The 16,244-nt window shown below is 34.4% G+C and overlaps 2 protein-coding genes across 2 annotated transcripts; both read left to right on the top strand.

The window, feature by feature from the left end:
• Nucleotides 1–662: 662 nt before the first annotated feature.
• On the top strand, nucleotides 663–7,251 carry LOC115960329 (peptidyl-prolyl cis-trans isomerase FKBP62-like). Its single transcript, XM_031079169.1, has 13 exons — nucleotides 663–1,069; nucleotides 1,211–1,297; nucleotides 4,575–4,835; nucleotides 4,971–5,045; nucleotides 5,133–5,213; nucleotides 5,297–5,491; nucleotides 5,585–5,677; nucleotides 5,768–5,943; nucleotides 6,055–6,177; nucleotides 6,279–6,425; nucleotides 6,504–6,631; nucleotides 6,787–6,907; nucleotides 7,001–7,251. Exons 1-13 carry the CDS (start codon nucleotides 868–870, stop codon nucleotides 7,049–7,051), a joined length of 1,740 nt encoding a protein of 579 aa, XP_030935029.1. The 5' UTR covers nucleotides 663–867; the 3' UTR covers nucleotides 7,052–7,251.
• Nucleotides 7,252–10,855: 3,604 nt separating this feature from the next.
• Nucleotides 10,856–14,522, top strand: LOC115962157 (40S ribosomal protein S8-like). Its single transcript, XM_031081044.1, has 5 exons — nucleotides 10,856–10,948; nucleotides 11,128–11,200; nucleotides 12,665–12,995; nucleotides 13,957–14,135; nucleotides 14,227–14,522. Exons 1-5 carry the CDS (start codon nucleotides 10,945–10,947, stop codon nucleotides 14,306–14,308), a joined length of 669 nt encoding a protein of 222 aa, XP_030936904.1. The 5' UTR covers nucleotides 10,856–10,944; the 3' UTR covers nucleotides 14,309–14,522.
• The last annotated feature ends 1,722 nt before the right edge of the window (nucleotides 14,523–16,244 follow it).

Here is a 16,244-nt window from a genome sequence, read left to right as displayed (position 1 = left end):
ACTTATTTAAGATTGCTACCAAACATTGAAAAATGAGATATTTTTCTAGAAAATACTTTTTAAAAAATGACCCATTTTCTAAAAAAAATGAAATAGTTTTCTAGAAAATACTTTCTAGAAAATAACCAATTTTCTAGAAAATATTATCATCGAAACAAACAAAGCATACATGTTGATTTATAAGACTATTAATTTTTCTTTTATTTAAATGAAATTATTTAAAAAAAAATTATGTAACCAAAACTACACATTAATGGACATTTCAATTATCCAAGAGTGGGTTAGAGTTAAATAGCTTTAAATCAATTTAAAATTAGAGTCATTATATGACCACAAATCAATTCTACTCATTTTTACAACTATTTTATGTGATAGATCATGATTAGGTTTCTTTTTTTTTTTTGAGAAAAAGATCATGATTAGTTAGATATCACATTTATACAAACCTATCACTTTACCTTCCTCTTCTTCTTCTTTTTATTTAATTTTTTTTTGGGACTTTAGAAATGGGTACGAAACTAGTTGTGAATTTGAGAATGTACTTGAAGAAAAATTTAAAATAATAGTAATGAATAATATATCTTTTGAAGACCAAAACAGAACGTTTAAACCGTTCATTGTAGTCTCTGGAACCATCGGGGACCCTTAGATTAGTTTCTACACTCTTTAAACCCTTTTCTCCGAACTCTCTAGAACCCATCTTTCTCTTTGTATGTCTCTCTCTCCACGCCATTAAAGCCCCCACACACCCGCTTTGAGATTCACACTCTAAACACACACATACAGTCTCTCTCTCTCTCTCTTTGTGTCTCTGTCTCTGTAAGCTTAGAATCCTTTTTTGTCTCTTATCTCTATCGCTTTTTTGAGATGGATGAGGACTTCGAAATGCCGACTGGGGCTGACGAGATGATGAACATGAACGAAGTCGACGATTTGGATCTCCCAGAAGACACTCCTCCCATTCTCAAAGTCGGTGAAGAGAAGGAGATCGGTAAACAAGGGTTGAAGAAGAAGCTTTTGAAAGAAGGTCAAAACTGGGAAACACCTGAAAATGGCGACGAGGTCGAAGGTGGGGTATTTTGTTTTTTTTTTTTTAATAATTGTTTTGCGTTTTTCGTGGTTTTTAAAGAATTGGGTTTTTTTTTTTTTTTTTTTTTTGTTGTTGTTGTTGTTGTTGAATTAATGGGTTTTTTGTTGTTGTTGATTTTAGTTCATTATACGGGGACTTTGCTTGATGGGACACAGTTCGATTCGAGTCGTGATAGAGGGACGCCTTTCAAGTTCACTCTCGGACAAGGTGAGTGAGCAAGCGATTTGGGTTTTTTTTTTTTCATTTTATTGAATTTGGAAATTGGGTTTTGGTTTTTGAGATTGTATGAGCATTGTGTTTTGGGTTCAAGTTGATTGGTAGCTCTATAATAAGAAAATGTTTCTTTTAATATTTTTGTTTGAAATTTGTTCCTTGCTATGAAGTACCATAAATTGTATGTTTTTGAGTAAATAAGTTGTTTATAAAAGGGAAAAAAAAAATTATATTGGGATGTTTCATGAATTGAGTTCTAGCTCAAATGATATTGAAATTACGTGTACTCTTTTTAACTATTCTATTTACTTATATTTGGAATTTGGGTGCTGATTATTTTGATTGTATGAGGCATTGTATTCAAATTGGAAGCTTGAATTCGTGTGTACTAGTAAACATGGTTAGTACCTCTATGATAAGAAACTGTTACTTTCTGAATTCTGTTTGAATTTTTTTCCTTGCTATGAAGTATAAAAAATAGCATGTTTTGGGTAAATAAGATGTTAAAAAAAGAAAAGCAAAAGAGATATTTCATGAATGGGTTCTAGCTCAAATTCTATCTCCTCTAAGAACAAGGTGCAGGGTGAGGTAGTTGATTTAAAACTGTGTAATTACCAATAAAGAAAGAAAAAAACCGTTAGGATTTCTCAAATTCAAGACTCTGTGTGTGAACAAAGTAATATTGATTTAAATCGGTGGAACAAAAAAGAGTAGAGGAAGATAAAAAATAACATTAAATAGAATTAGTAAAAACGATGCTTAATTAGGAAGTCACTAGGAGTATTACTTCAAATTAAATTGAATGGCGAAAAGAATACATGTGGCTGATCCTAACTAGTCTATTGAGGATCCATAGTCGATACCAAAATTTTAGGGTTAAGGCTTGGTAGTTGTTGTATGAGATGAAAGTAGCATTGAGTTGTTTCTGCTAGCTATTAGTAAAATTCCATCTGTTGTGATTTTTTATGGTCCCAAAAAATATCGGGTCAGTGGAAAAGAAGACTCTACTTTTCCGCTTTCATGAATTTGAAAAGGAAATAAAATGGAAAAACTTACACACACCACAGGGAACAATGAGGGAAAGAGATAAGGGTAAAATCAATTAAGAAATGGTTTTTTTAAGTGAGTACAAGAGACAACCAAATCTAACCAGTGAAGGAAAATTCAGGGTACTATTGAACGCAAGATAATTCAGATAGATGGGGCTGACAGAAAATATATGGGACAAAATGGACAGAGCTTGCTTCAGTTTTCCAGATTCTCCAAGCTGCTTCAGTATTGTGTATTCTGTGTTGTTGACCTATGTTTTTATTTTGGTGAAAAACTACTTCCTCCCCCATAGTATAAGGCTAGTTCACAATTCCCACCCTTATCTTGGAAGCCAACCAATTTCCCCCCTTTATGTTTGAAAATGAGCAAATATCCCCACTCCGATACCTCAGTTAAATCCAACAAAATCACAACGATTACAAATTCAATCCAAGAATACAATGCAATTCTCAACTTTCTCTTCTTTGTGGTGTATGAGTATGACTAATACAATGCAATTCTCAACTTTCTCTTCTTTGTGGTGTATGAGTATGACTAATAATTTCTTCCCATTGGATTTAACTGAGAAAATAATGTAATGGGGGTATTTGCTCATTTCTCAAACATAGAGGGGGAAATTGTGAACTACCCTAAACATAAAAGGGGGAAAGTGCATTTTCCCCTTTTATTTTTATGTTGATACCCGGGCATTCTAGGAGTGTGGCATTAGTTTTTAAGTATTTCCATAACAAGTGGTTGTGCTGGATTCTGATACCTGTGCTTACTTTGAAAGTGGACAATCACCCTAAGAATCATTGATACAGACATGGATATGAGTCATATGACAACATGAGACACCACATGATAATGCTTGAAAAATTAGGACACGACATCTTTGGGGATATAACAAGTTAATTTTAGTTTTTAAAATAACAACTATTAAAAACATATATATATGTATATATATATATATATTATTTGATGTTAAAGAATTATATTTTTTTCCAACCTAGAAAACACACTAAGTATACGTATGCAATGGTGTCTCATCTGACACGGGACACATTGAGAATTTTGTAGTGTCTGTGCTTCTTAGTTGTATGTGGATAGGTGCTGCATCAATAGAAAAGTTTCTCATGTACATGCTGGCTTTAATCCAGTCATGATGCACCAATAAATGAGCGTGAATGCATAATCCAGTAGCATGAATATTGAAAGCTGATAACCACCCAATATACATTGTTCTGCACAATATTAGTGAAGGGTCAAGTCAAATTTTGAGTTTTTCCCTTGTTCCTTCTTAAATGTCCGTTTCTTGCTCTCTCATTACGCTTGGTGTGTGCACATGTCTGTGTTCTAATTGTAAACTCACCCCCCCCCCCCCCCCCCCCCCCCCCCCCCCCAAAAAAAAAAAAAAAAAAAAAAAAAAAAAAAAAAAGTGGTGAATACTGATGGAGAAGCTACAGATGCAAAGGTACAGTAAAATGTGGTGGCTCAGTACCAGTTTGCCACTGATGGAATAATATGCATTGATTGGAAGGTTGAGCATATGCCATGGAACATGTCGAAAGTAAAAATTAAAAAAGAAAAAGAGGTAAGTCTGTAGAATATGATGAGACCATGTCAAATTGGATGGAAGTTTTGGTACCCAGAAATAATTAAGAGATCAATTATATGGGGGGTTTCATTTTTTATTGCCTTTGGAGCTGATAATGTTCAAGGGGAAATGTGTCTGGCTTGAGGCATCTTCCAATCATGTTCTCACATTATCAAACCTTTGTCAATGTTGAGTCCACATCAAGCTCTTTCATGATCTGTTATAGGAAACACAGTTAATTATGTGCAGACCTCTCTCAAACGAGGAAAGAGATTTAAAAATTGCTTTGCCTTTTGGGGTTGTAGTTACACCATATGCCTTTGTTATCCTACCTCAGTACTTGAAACTTGGAAGATCTCAGGGGTGCTCTATTTTTGTTGCTAAATGATTACCATTATGTGAAGAAAAATAGGAGGAAGGATATCCTTTTGTGTTTCCCATTATAGTCTGTCTCTCTATAATACCAGCTCTTAATTATTTTAGGATTGCTTGTAATTTTACTCTACAACTTATTTAATTGCTGTCTATGAAGACTGGTCCCTCTAGTTATTCCTTGTTTTCATTTTACATGATGTCATACTGGTGGCCCTTGTTGAAGGTTAGAGATTTGAACTTACATGACATTCTTTTTGGTTGTGATGGCAGGACAAGTAATCAAAGGATGGGATCTGGGTATCAAAACTATGAAGAAAGGTGAAAATGCCTTATTTACCATTCCTCCTGAGCTAGCTTATGGTGAGTCTGGTTCTCCTCCAACCATTCCACCAAATGCCACTTTGCAATTCGATGTTGAGTTGCTGTCTTGGACTAGTGTCAAGGACATATGTAAGGATGGTGGAATATTTAAGAAGATTCTCACTGAAGGAGAGAAATGGGAGAATCCAAAGGACCTTGATGAAGTGTTAGGTACAGTATACTTTTCCAACTTCTTTGAATTTTTTTTTCTCAATTGTTGTACTCTTTTAAGTGACATTGTTATAACTTATAATTCCATCTTTATTTCTTTTTTTGATAAGTAATTCCATCTTTATTTCATTGCAGTTAAGTATGAAGTTCGCCTTGAGGATGGAACTCTCATTGCAAAATCTGAGGGAGTGGAATTCACCGTTAAAGAGGGTATGTTACTTGTCCTTCTACAGAACCAAGACCCTTTGAGGTCAGTGTTGGTTTTGCATATTTAATTTAATTTCCACTTATGAACAGGTTGTTTCTGCCCTGCACTGTCCAAGGCTGTTAAAACAATGAAGAAGGGGGAAAAGGTGCTTTTGACAGTGAAGCCACAATGTAAGTTGTCTTCTTGAAGTCCAGTTATATAGCAGCCATGTATTTGATTGTGTTTTTCTTATTTTGTTGACTATTGGTTGCAGATGGATTTGGGGAAAAGGGTCGCCCAGCTTCTGGTGATCAAGGTGCAGTCCCACCAAATGCAACACTGCAGATAACTCTTGAATTGGTATCATGGAAGACTGTATCAGAAATCATTGATGACAAGAAGGTTATAAAGAAGATCCTGAAGGAAGGAGAGGGCTATGAGCGTCCAAATGATGGATCTGTTGTCAAATGTTAGTGTTAAATTTTTTTAGAAGTAAATGTGTTCTTTTACCTATGCTAGATTGTATGGTTCCTGATGAGTTCCATTATTTTGCATCTGGCAGTGAAATTGATTGGTAAACTGCAAGATGGTACTGTATTTTTAAAGAAAGGCCATGGAGATGGAGATGAGCTGTTTGAATTCAAGACAGATGATGGTAAAAACTGGAGCCACCCTTTCTTGGTTACTGATTTTGTTCACTTTTGAGCTGTGTATTGACTGACTTGAGGACTGGATTTGTTGGTAGAGCAAGTTATTGATGGGCTTGATAAAGCTGTGATGACAATGAAGAAGGGTGAGGTAGCCTTGTTGACTATAGCCCCGGAGTATGCTTTTGGGTCCTCTGAATCACAGCAGGAGTTGGCTGTGGTTCCTCCCAACTCCACTGTGTCCTATGAGGTTGAGATGGTATCTTTTGACAAGGTTAGTTGTATGGGCTTTGATTCAGTTGTAAAGACGTTTTAATTTCATTGGGTTATGTTATAAAAATGTGTGGGTTTTGAATTCAATTTATTATAATGGTTTTTCTTTTAGGAGAAGGAATCATGGGATATGAACACTCCAGAAAAAATTGAAGCCGCTGGTAAAAAGAAGGAAGAAGGAAATTTATTGTTCAAGGCTGGTAAATATGCAAAGGCTTCCAAGAAATATGAGAAGGTACACATTATAAGGAGCTTGTGACATGACAAGCAATTTTACTTGAATCACTGTTTTTGGTTGTGATATGCCCGGACTAAGTCCATCTTTCATTTGTGTAGGCTGTGAAGTACATTGATTATGACTCGGCCTTTGAAGAGGAGGACAAAAAGCAGTCTAAAGCATTGAAGGTTGCATGCAATCTGAACAATGCAGCTTGCAAGTTGAAGTTAAGAGAGTACAAGGAGGCTGAAAAATTGTGCACCAAGGTTATATACTTTGGTTTAATGTTTTGGCTTGTCTTTTAGTCTATATTACATTTATACTAATTGCTTGTGAATATGCAGGTGTTAGAGCTTGAGAGTAGAAATGTTAAGGCTCTTTACAGAAGGGCTCAGGCATATATTCAACTGGCAGACTTGGATTTAGCCGAATTTGATATCAAGAAAGCTCTTGAGATTGACCCTGACAACAGGTTTGTGACATCTCTATTTCTAGAATAGCCCACAGTTGCTAACAGTAATAGGTCTTGTTCAAAATGTACACGAACATTAAAGACTAGGATGAGACTAAATATACACAAATTTCCGTCCATCCCTCTGATTTGTTGCTTTTGTTATGTTGAAATAGGGATGTGAAGCTTGAGTACAAAACCTTGAAGGAGAAGGTCAAGGAATACAATAAGAAAGAGGCCAAGTTTTATGGCAACATGTTTGCCAAGCTAAATAAGTTGGAGCCTCATGAATCAGATGTAAGTAAATTCTGCATTTACTACTATACTTGCTGTGATGAGTATATTGAGGTTGGCTGTGTTGCTTAAACTTGTGTTGTCTTGTATATGCAGAAAGCTGCAGCTAAGGAAGCTGAGCCAATGAGTGTAGACAGCAAGGCATAAATGGAGTGCAACACGAACTTTGATTTCTTTCTTATAAGAGTGAATCCCTCATTTTAGTGGTTTACTGCTCTTTGTTTCCCTTTGATAAATAGGACTTGCTCTTGGCGTAGAGGTTGAAATGAATTTTCTGCACTGGGGATTATTGACATAAATTTTTACTTGTGAACTCTTATTAATAGAAGAAACTTGTGATGAACTAATGTGGGTTTTGATTTTTTTTTTTTTTTTCCTGAGGTTTTTCTTTTCCTTACTATTTGATAGGTCTTTACTTTAGTTGGTATTGAAGGAAGATGAAAATGTGAGAGGAAAGAAAAGATGAGAAGGATAGAAAAAAATGGAGGGAAAAATAATTCGACACTTTATATGCAAGTGTTTGGTAGGAGAGAATCGAGAGATGGGGTGATGGAGGATGAAAAAGTTGAAGTAATTGTTATATCCTTGTGTTAAATTGTATTCAATTAATTAAAAACTAAAATAGTACCTCCGGCTATTGTTCTTTCAAGAAGAAGGTCAAGGACTCGTGGGGAGTATGTAATTAACTAGTTATTAATCCAAAGAAAACGGTGTGTCTAGTGGAGGTTAGCCAAAAAGTGTCTTTAGCTCGCTAGCACCCGGAGTTCTAAAATCATATTCATTTTACACTAAAAATCATATTCATTCTATCTATTTGCTTTTTTCTAAACATTTTATCTATTTCAGCACATTATTTTACAGCTTACTCTACATCTCATATCTTATTTTTCACGTTATACTCAATACTATTCATTTATTTATATATTTATTCATCTCTCTCTCTCTCTCTTCTAAGCCAGCAAACCCCACATAACTAACCACAAAACTCAACCAGCCACCTCCACAATCAGCCCTTGCCATTGCTACCGCCAAAATGACCCAAGCTTCACGCACAAAACCCACAACCCATCAAGTGACCCACAAGCTCAACCGATCAAACAACTCACAACCCTGCAATCATCAACCAATGTTAATCCACCTCATTGCCGCCGTCAACACTGATCCATCTACACAACCAACATAGAGCGAGGCACGAACAACCAACCTCCAATAGCCACCACCAACATTGAACCAAAACTTAACCAACAAAAACCAACCACTGCCAACTAAAATCGCAACCTACAACACAACCCACTATACGCTAACCTAATCACCAATCCACTGCCACCCAAAATTGTGAGCAAGAGAGAGAAGAGAGGGTTAGAAGAGAGATGGTGAATAAAAAAAGAGTTTTTGAGTTTACAACTGACCTACAATAACTTCTACATTTAAGAAATTAATGTAGCAAAGTTCAAAAAAATTTTAAGAATACACCTAGATGTAGCTAGGATTTTGGTGCTACGGGTGTAAAAAATAGCATTTTGGGGGGTTTTTACACCCCTTTCATCTTTTTCACTTTAATTGAATGCATTTTGAAGTATTTTTCTAGAGACAAAATAATATTCGTAACAACTAAGGTGACAACTAAGTTGATATTGGTAGGTAAAAATATAATGTTAGTTGTGGCCATAGATGTGAGAATTAGTAAAAATTGTTAACTCAATTATTGTAAAAATGTCATAAAATTTGTTATGCCTATAGCATTAATCATTTATTAATGGATGATTAATGCCCTTGTCATGTCTTTATTTTGACTATCATATAAAAGCAAGGCCAATGATTAGAAATTTAGAAGTTCTATTGGTTCATCTTCGTGGTCAATATTGCAATACATAATCAATTATCTTATTGTGTCCACTCTTCATTGTGAGCTTTCTTCCTGCCAGGGTGCCATTGAAGGGTCTTCAGTCTTTTAACCCTCCCTTTTATATTTTCATCTACCTTTGCTTCTCTCATTTAGTTCCCTCATATTCCCTATTCCAAACAATCCAGCCCCCTTTCTCCTTTCTTGGTATTGCAATATTTGACAGTAACTAATGGATATCAATAACTTTTCATATATGTTGAGTTTGACTTTATTGCATTTGGTGAATTCTCGACACCCTGATTGACTTGCCATGCCATCAATCCAAGCTACCACTAACTCATCTTTAACTAAGTTTATCTGACACACCATAATTTTCCTAATCAAGTTATAAATTCCAAGGTTTAAACTAACAAAATCAAAAAGTTAAAATTTAATTTGAACAGGAGCAAAATCTCGAATTGTTATTTTTCCCATAAAAAAACATACTCTTTTTTTTAATTTTTTTGAGAAAAAAAAATACTCTAGACCTCGCAAACGGATCAAGTTGGGTTGAGTTAATAATAATAACAAATAATATGATCATATATATATATATCATTTCTTTCAATACAAATAACAAAATACTCAAAAATGAAATTTAAATAATACATAAATTTTTAAATTTACATAATTCATAATTCACTAATCCTTAAATAAAAAAATACTTAAGGTTGTGGATCATAATTTTTTTTGTTAGTTTCAATATATGATCATCTAAAGAGTAAGACTTTTTTTTTTTAAAAAAAAAAAAAATAGAATTTCTACTCTAACTTAATTTAAGCGTATATGTGTGTAAAACTCCCTCCTGGAGACTTGAATCCCAGCCCTTGTCCCCCACACTTCACAAACACTTATATTTGTAGAGTGATTACCGCACCAAGAGTGCGCGGTGGTATAAGAGTAAGACTTAGATACAATATTTATGTGCTGTTCTTTAGATTCCCTCTTAAGATTTTGCTATATAGATTTTTTCTCATGGAATAGAAGTATATTTTTTAGTTAAGTAGTCATATAGCTGAATCTTAAGAGAAAAACTTAAAGAACAGTATTTAAAGTACTGTATATAAATTTTGTCCTCATCATAAATACTAAATGACATGGTTTAATGCTAAAAGTTGATTTAAAAGCACCTGTAAGAGATCGTGTCCATTAAAAAGAGTTTAATTATTTGAGTGTAATTCTTTTTCCACTAAATGAGAACATCCAATTTTGCAAATTGCTTTCAAGAAAGAATTTTATTTTTTATTTTTTTTTTAATTTCACTTATTTAAAAAATGGCTTAGGCTAGGTATAGGTTGACCAAACATTTCAATGGGTCAAATACAAGTTCACTTGTTTTCCCTATTGATTGGTTAATCCTAATCTCCAAGGGTGTGTAGCGAACCTGTCAAAACCAACTCGATTTAACATAACCTGGTTAGTCGGTTTTTAGGTGTTAATGGGTTGGGTTGAGTTGTGAAATTTGTTTTTATAGTGGGTCAAGTTGGGTTTGGATCATAAGATTTACAAATCCGCCTAACGCAATCCAATCTACCTATGTTTAATATACATTTAAAATTTAAAAAATATATTTAAAAATATATCATACAATTTTGTTATTTGTTTTTTTACCTCTCTTCCTAAATAAAACTCAAACCCTAAGTTCTCTTGATATAATTTGTGTTAATTCAGTGTTATACTCAAGATTATTTGGTCATAATTTTGCTCTTATTTGCACTGATAGAGTTTTAATTATCAATTTAATATTAATAATAGTAATTAAAAAAAAAAATCTATCCAACCCATAGATTCAACCCAATCCATGTAAGTTGAGTTGGATTGGGTTAAACCCTTGCGATGATTTGGATTTTTTAAAACCCATCATGGTAAATTAGGTTGAAAAAACCATTCAACCCAACCCAATCCGACCATGCTAATTCTAGTAATTTCCCTTCCGAACCAAAAATTAAAATAATAATAATAAAAAAATGTACAAACTATTTTTTTCTTCTCTTTTTAAGTATAATCTGAAATGACAAAAACACCCTCCTCTCGAAATTGCGTGAAAGAGCACTAGGGTTTCATATTTAAGCCCAGACAACCAAGGTTTTAACATTTATAGAGAGAGAGAGAGAGAGAGAGAGAGAGAGAGAGAGCACTTCGCTGCGGGGCCAAGATGGGTAGGATCTTCGAGACCCTTTACGCTCTATGATCTGATGAAACTTATGAATATTTGATATCCTCCATTTTCTCAGGATCCAAACATAAACCACAAAAATAAGCAAGCTTTTTTTTTTGGGTATATATATATTTTTTCCTATCTCTCATGGAATTCCCACTGTTTTGTTTGTTTTGTCAGGTATCTCAAGAGACTCTATGCACAAGAGACGTGCCACTGGTGGCAAGAAGAAAGCTTGGAGAAAGAAGCGCAAGTATTACCCTTTTCCCTTTATCCTTACATATATTTGTGTGTATGATATGTATGATTGTGTTTATATTTAAAGCTATTGATATCTTTTATGGATACCCATTTGGGTATTTGTTTGGCTGCTGGGAAATCTGGGAAAACGCAAGTCAATGAAAATGTGGTATAATCACTGATGAAAATGTTTTATGGGTACCCATTTGGGTATTAGTTTCTGGGGGTCTTTTAGGTGTTAAGGAAATCTGAGATGGGATTTTGTCTATTTTTGGTCTTTTATTTTGTGATAACAAAAGCTGAACTGTTCCATTATCGTTTGAATTTTGGCATCTTGGACTTTTGGTGTACAGATGGATGATATATGCTTGTTTAATTAACATTATGCTGGTAGATAGAATCCTATAAATTTGCAATGCAGGAATTATAATGAAAATAAAACTGTTGTAGAATTAGGATATTTAGAATGTTCTGAAAATTTGTGCTGCAATTTGTAATTTTTGGCATAAACCATAACAACTTAATGAAAATTGAATGGCTAAAAATTTCTACTGGGCTGAATTTATCTGTGGTTGTTTAGATTTGGATTTATTTATGTTTTGATCCTGACATGGTAAGATTTGACAACTATCAAAGTAATTGGGGATGGGCTCATTCATAAGGAATTCTCTCTTCAATGACTTTTATCAGCCATTGAATCCTGTCATTTCAACCTCAAACAAAGAATCAAGAAATTATTTTAAAAGTGATCTGGGAACTTACCTATGTGCTAGGTGCCTTTAGGAAGACATTTGTCTTTGGTGCTTAGGTGAATGCCTCTTCTCTGTATATTGCACCTGGACCAAATAGTCCCTCAAGGAATGAATTTTTTTTTATAGCTACAATGGGAGGTGAATTTTGTCCATGTCATGTATATTTTGTTCAGTAAAAGTATTTTAGAAAGTGGGGTTGGGTTGTGTAGGTCCCTTCATGTCAAACTAAATGTCTAAAACCATTGGGAGAATAGACAATTAGTTTTGAAGAATGTTTGCAAATCTATTTTCTGATATGCGTTAATTGATTTTTACCAATTTTTTTTGGCTTAGCTAAGTTGAGGTGGCCCACCTTGTTGTCTTCATATTCCTACCATTTGATTGGTCTGTTTCATCTCTTCAACTACATATGCATTTTGCGGGGTTATAAGAGTTCCAGCCATTCAATATTAATCTTGTTTTTTAGCTTTTGCCATATTTCTCATACATATTTTGGATCATTAGATGGTAGCAAAGCTATGATGACTATTTTAGTTGATATTTGAGGTTGGAAAGACCTCTAACATGGGTAAACTTATTGGCTGGTTACTCAAACTTCACATTGTTGCAGGTTACTGAGCACCATATTATGAGTTCTTACACTTTTCTCTGATAATGCTTTAATCCATGCTCTATTATGTTTTTATATAATTTTTGCTTATCTAATTCTTTATTGATTTATTAAGGTATGAACTTGGTCGCCAGCCAGCAAATACTAAGCTCTCAAGCAACAAGACAGTAAGGAGAATCCGTGTGAGAGGTGGAAATGTGAAGTGGAGGGCCCTTAGATTGGATACAGGGAATTTTTCATGGGGTAGTGAGGCTGTCACTCGCAAAACCCGTCTCCTTGATGTGGTTTACAATGCCTCAAACAACGAACTTGTTAGGACACAAACTCTGGTGAAGAGTGCCATTGTTCAAGTCGATGCAGCTCCATTTAAGCAATGGTACCTTCAACACTATGGTGTTGATGTTGGTAGGAAGAAGAAGGTGACCACTAAGAAGGAAACCACAGAGGTGATATATGATTGTGAAATTTTGTTACAGAAAAAAAAAAAATCATATGTTTGTCTAAATGTTGTTTATGAATTTAGCATTTTGTCTTGTGGTATCCATTAAGTGTGATATGTCAATATGATAATATGCCTTGGTCTATTCACCTTCATTATGCTCTATATTCCTCCTTTATCCGTCCCAAAAAGAACCACTATTTGTTTGATAAGTAAGCATTTATATTGTAGTTAGAGGCATTTAAATTTTATCCGAACATATAAGATATAGCCAAAAAAAAAAAACGATATATTTATTGATAAATGCCTTTTGTTTCCTGTTTTTCTCTGCTGGTGTTTAAGTCATACATTTCTTATTTAAATTAAGTTAGAAGCCAGTGCTGCAGTAATTGAATTATTCTGGGCTTTGGTAATTATTTCTGATCTTTACATGAATTCATTAGCTTTTATATTGGTATAAAAAAGTATGTGTTCTAAAGTGAGTATGGACTATGCCCATTGATAGTAAGCTGGTTTATTGCTGGTTTAACTGAATCTACTATACTACTGCACTTTTATAATTTAAAGTGGATTACATGATTGATGTAATGTGTACTACTTTCTCAAAATTGTCCCACCTTTTCTCTTGTTTGTCTAAATGTATTTTTTTGTTAGGGTTTTCTACTTTTATTTCACTCATTTTATTAACCTTTTCCCTTCTCATCTTATAATTATTGGAATTGAACTTTATAAATTTCTACATGATAATATGTCAAGCTCCCTTAATGTATTCCTACCATCAAAATATTTTAATTAATAGACATTACAAATAATCCAGGTGACACCATAGACACCACATGCTACTCTCCTGTCTCTTTCGCATGTTATCCACTAGATGCATTCTTTAAGTTTTGATTTTGTTCTGTCTATTCTGATTTTTCAGTTTCCAAAAGAAATTGACATTTTTTGTTTTTGGGCAACAATTATAGGAGGGGGAAGGTGCTGCTACAGCTACAGAGGAAATTAAGAAGAGCAATCATGTTCAGAGGAAGATTGAGAAGCGCCAGAAAGATCGTCAACTTGATCCTCATATTGAAGAGCAGTTTGGTTCTGGTAGGTTGTTGGCCTGCATCTCTTCCCGACCTGGTCAATGTGGCAGAGCTGATGGGTAAGCTTAATTAGACCGAAGGTTTCTGAGATTACCTTTGTTATGTATCTTTTGTTTTACCAATCATTGAACTTTTTTTTTTCCCTGGTAGGTACATATTGGAAGGGAAAGAACTTGAATTCTATATGAAGAAACTCCAGCGGAAGAAGGGAAAGGCTGGTGCTGGTGCTTAATTGTACTGTGTTGGTGTTTTGATGTTGCCTATATTGAATCTTTATTTTTAGGCTATAGCTTCCATTGAAGAAGAGGCTTTTGCTAAGCATTTTTGCTGTTACCTGATTGGTGACCGCTTGAACGATGTCAATTGTTGTGGCATCATCTCTTAAAACATTTTTGGCAACACATTGGGTTTAATTCATTTATTACGGGGCCTTTTATTTTTCTCTATCTGATGGTTTTTTTTTTGCTGAATATTCTATCTGATGATTGTTTGTGGTTGCTTTGAAGCGGTTATCCGTCCTTCTTAAATAATAAGATTGAATCGAAAAGAATAATGTGATAAAGAGTATGATAAATTCTTGGAGAAGAAAGAAACTATTTTATCATTTAACATCTCTGTAAAATTCCATCAAATCGAAGTGATATTAGAAACACATGGGTTTAGTTGGTAACGCCTCAAATTCTCGTAAAAATATATCATTGGGTAATCACGTTACTATTATTCAAACTGGTATGAAAGGTATAGCTGCTTGTCTTGTAAAGTGATATCAAGTACATATTATCGACAAAAAAAAAAAAAGTGATATTAAGTCCGTGCTTGGATGGAAGGTGCGGCTGTTTTGTTCAAACTAGTGTCAGTTGTGTGAAAGGTACGGATTTGGAAATACCAGTGAAAAACTTGCTAAGGAGATTAAATTATACATGGCAAACCTCAAGGGAAGGCTTAAATGGATTAATTCCAAACGGTGTTGTAGTTGAGAATAATGAATAGCTGAAAGTGCAACCATCTGCTAAGGAGGTTAGTTTCTCCAAACCACCCCCACCCCCCAACCAAAAAAAAAAACCCGCTAAGGAGATTAAGAAAACAAAATTCATTATGGAGTCCCACAAAGCACCGAGTCTAGATGGTTTATCTCATTATTCTTTAACCATTACTAGGATATCATTGTGTAATTGTTGTTGCGTCTAGTTTCATCTCTGAAGGATTCACGCTGAAGAAATTTAATCATACATTTTTTTTTGGACGTAAAATAAAAATATGTTTATTATGAATTTGATTCCTAAGGGTGACAAAGCTGCTATGGTGAACCATTAGACCAATTAGTCTTTATAATGTCTACGAGGCTATTTTCAAAATCCTTGCAATCGATTCAACCCCTTTCTACCCAGGTGATATCTCAATGGCAAGTAATGCTTATTCCTGGAAGAAAAATCTAGGATAATTGCTTAATTGCTGAAGAGACCATCCATTCCATGGAAAGGAAAAGGGGAAAAAAAGAGAGAAGAAAATGGTGGATTGGTTTGATCCTTGAGATGGAAAAGCCTTTGATAAGCTCTAGTAGATGCTTTGGATTTTCAGATGAATGAATAAGATGGGTGGAACAATGCATAACAACATAATTTTTTATATCCTACTTAATGGGCCTTTATATATATATATATAACAGTGATAGGTGAATAGTGACAAATGAATAGTAAAAGTGAATATTTCTTCTTTTGACTTCAATCTTTGGAGAATCCTACGGAGGATATGTAGAGATAATTGTTCTTCTTTTGACTTCAATCTTTGGGGAATCCTACAGAGGATATGTAGAGATAATTGTTGTTCTTTTGTGCCAATAATACCAAATGAGCACCATTATTTGGGAATCTTTAGAAGCACTATTTTGGTGGGAAAGAGGCTTTGAGCAGTGGTAAATATTGAAGTGTTTTGGCCATTGTGCAAGCCAGACAAATAGGAGAATCAATACCAATCTTCCGCCAAATTCGCTTCAAACAGTTCCGGATTGTAGGGGATTTCAACAACGTATTCTTCAAAAATATTGTAGCATTTTGGCCTTTGTGCAAGCCAGAGAGGGGAATCAATAGTAGCAATAGTAGTAGCCTAGGGAAGCTACTCATCAATCAGTGGAAGGAGCATCGGATGGATAACCATCATAAGGATCCCAT

Source organism: Quercus lobata, chromosome 9, assembly GCF_001633185.2.
Source record: "Quercus lobata isolate SW786 chromosome 9, ValleyOak3.0 Primary Assembly, whole genome shotgun sequence".
Lineage (NCBI taxonomy): Eukaryota > Viridiplantae > Streptophyta > Magnoliopsida > Fagales > Fagaceae > Quercus > Quercus lobata.
This window is presented reverse-complemented; position numbering and strand designations above follow the sequence as displayed.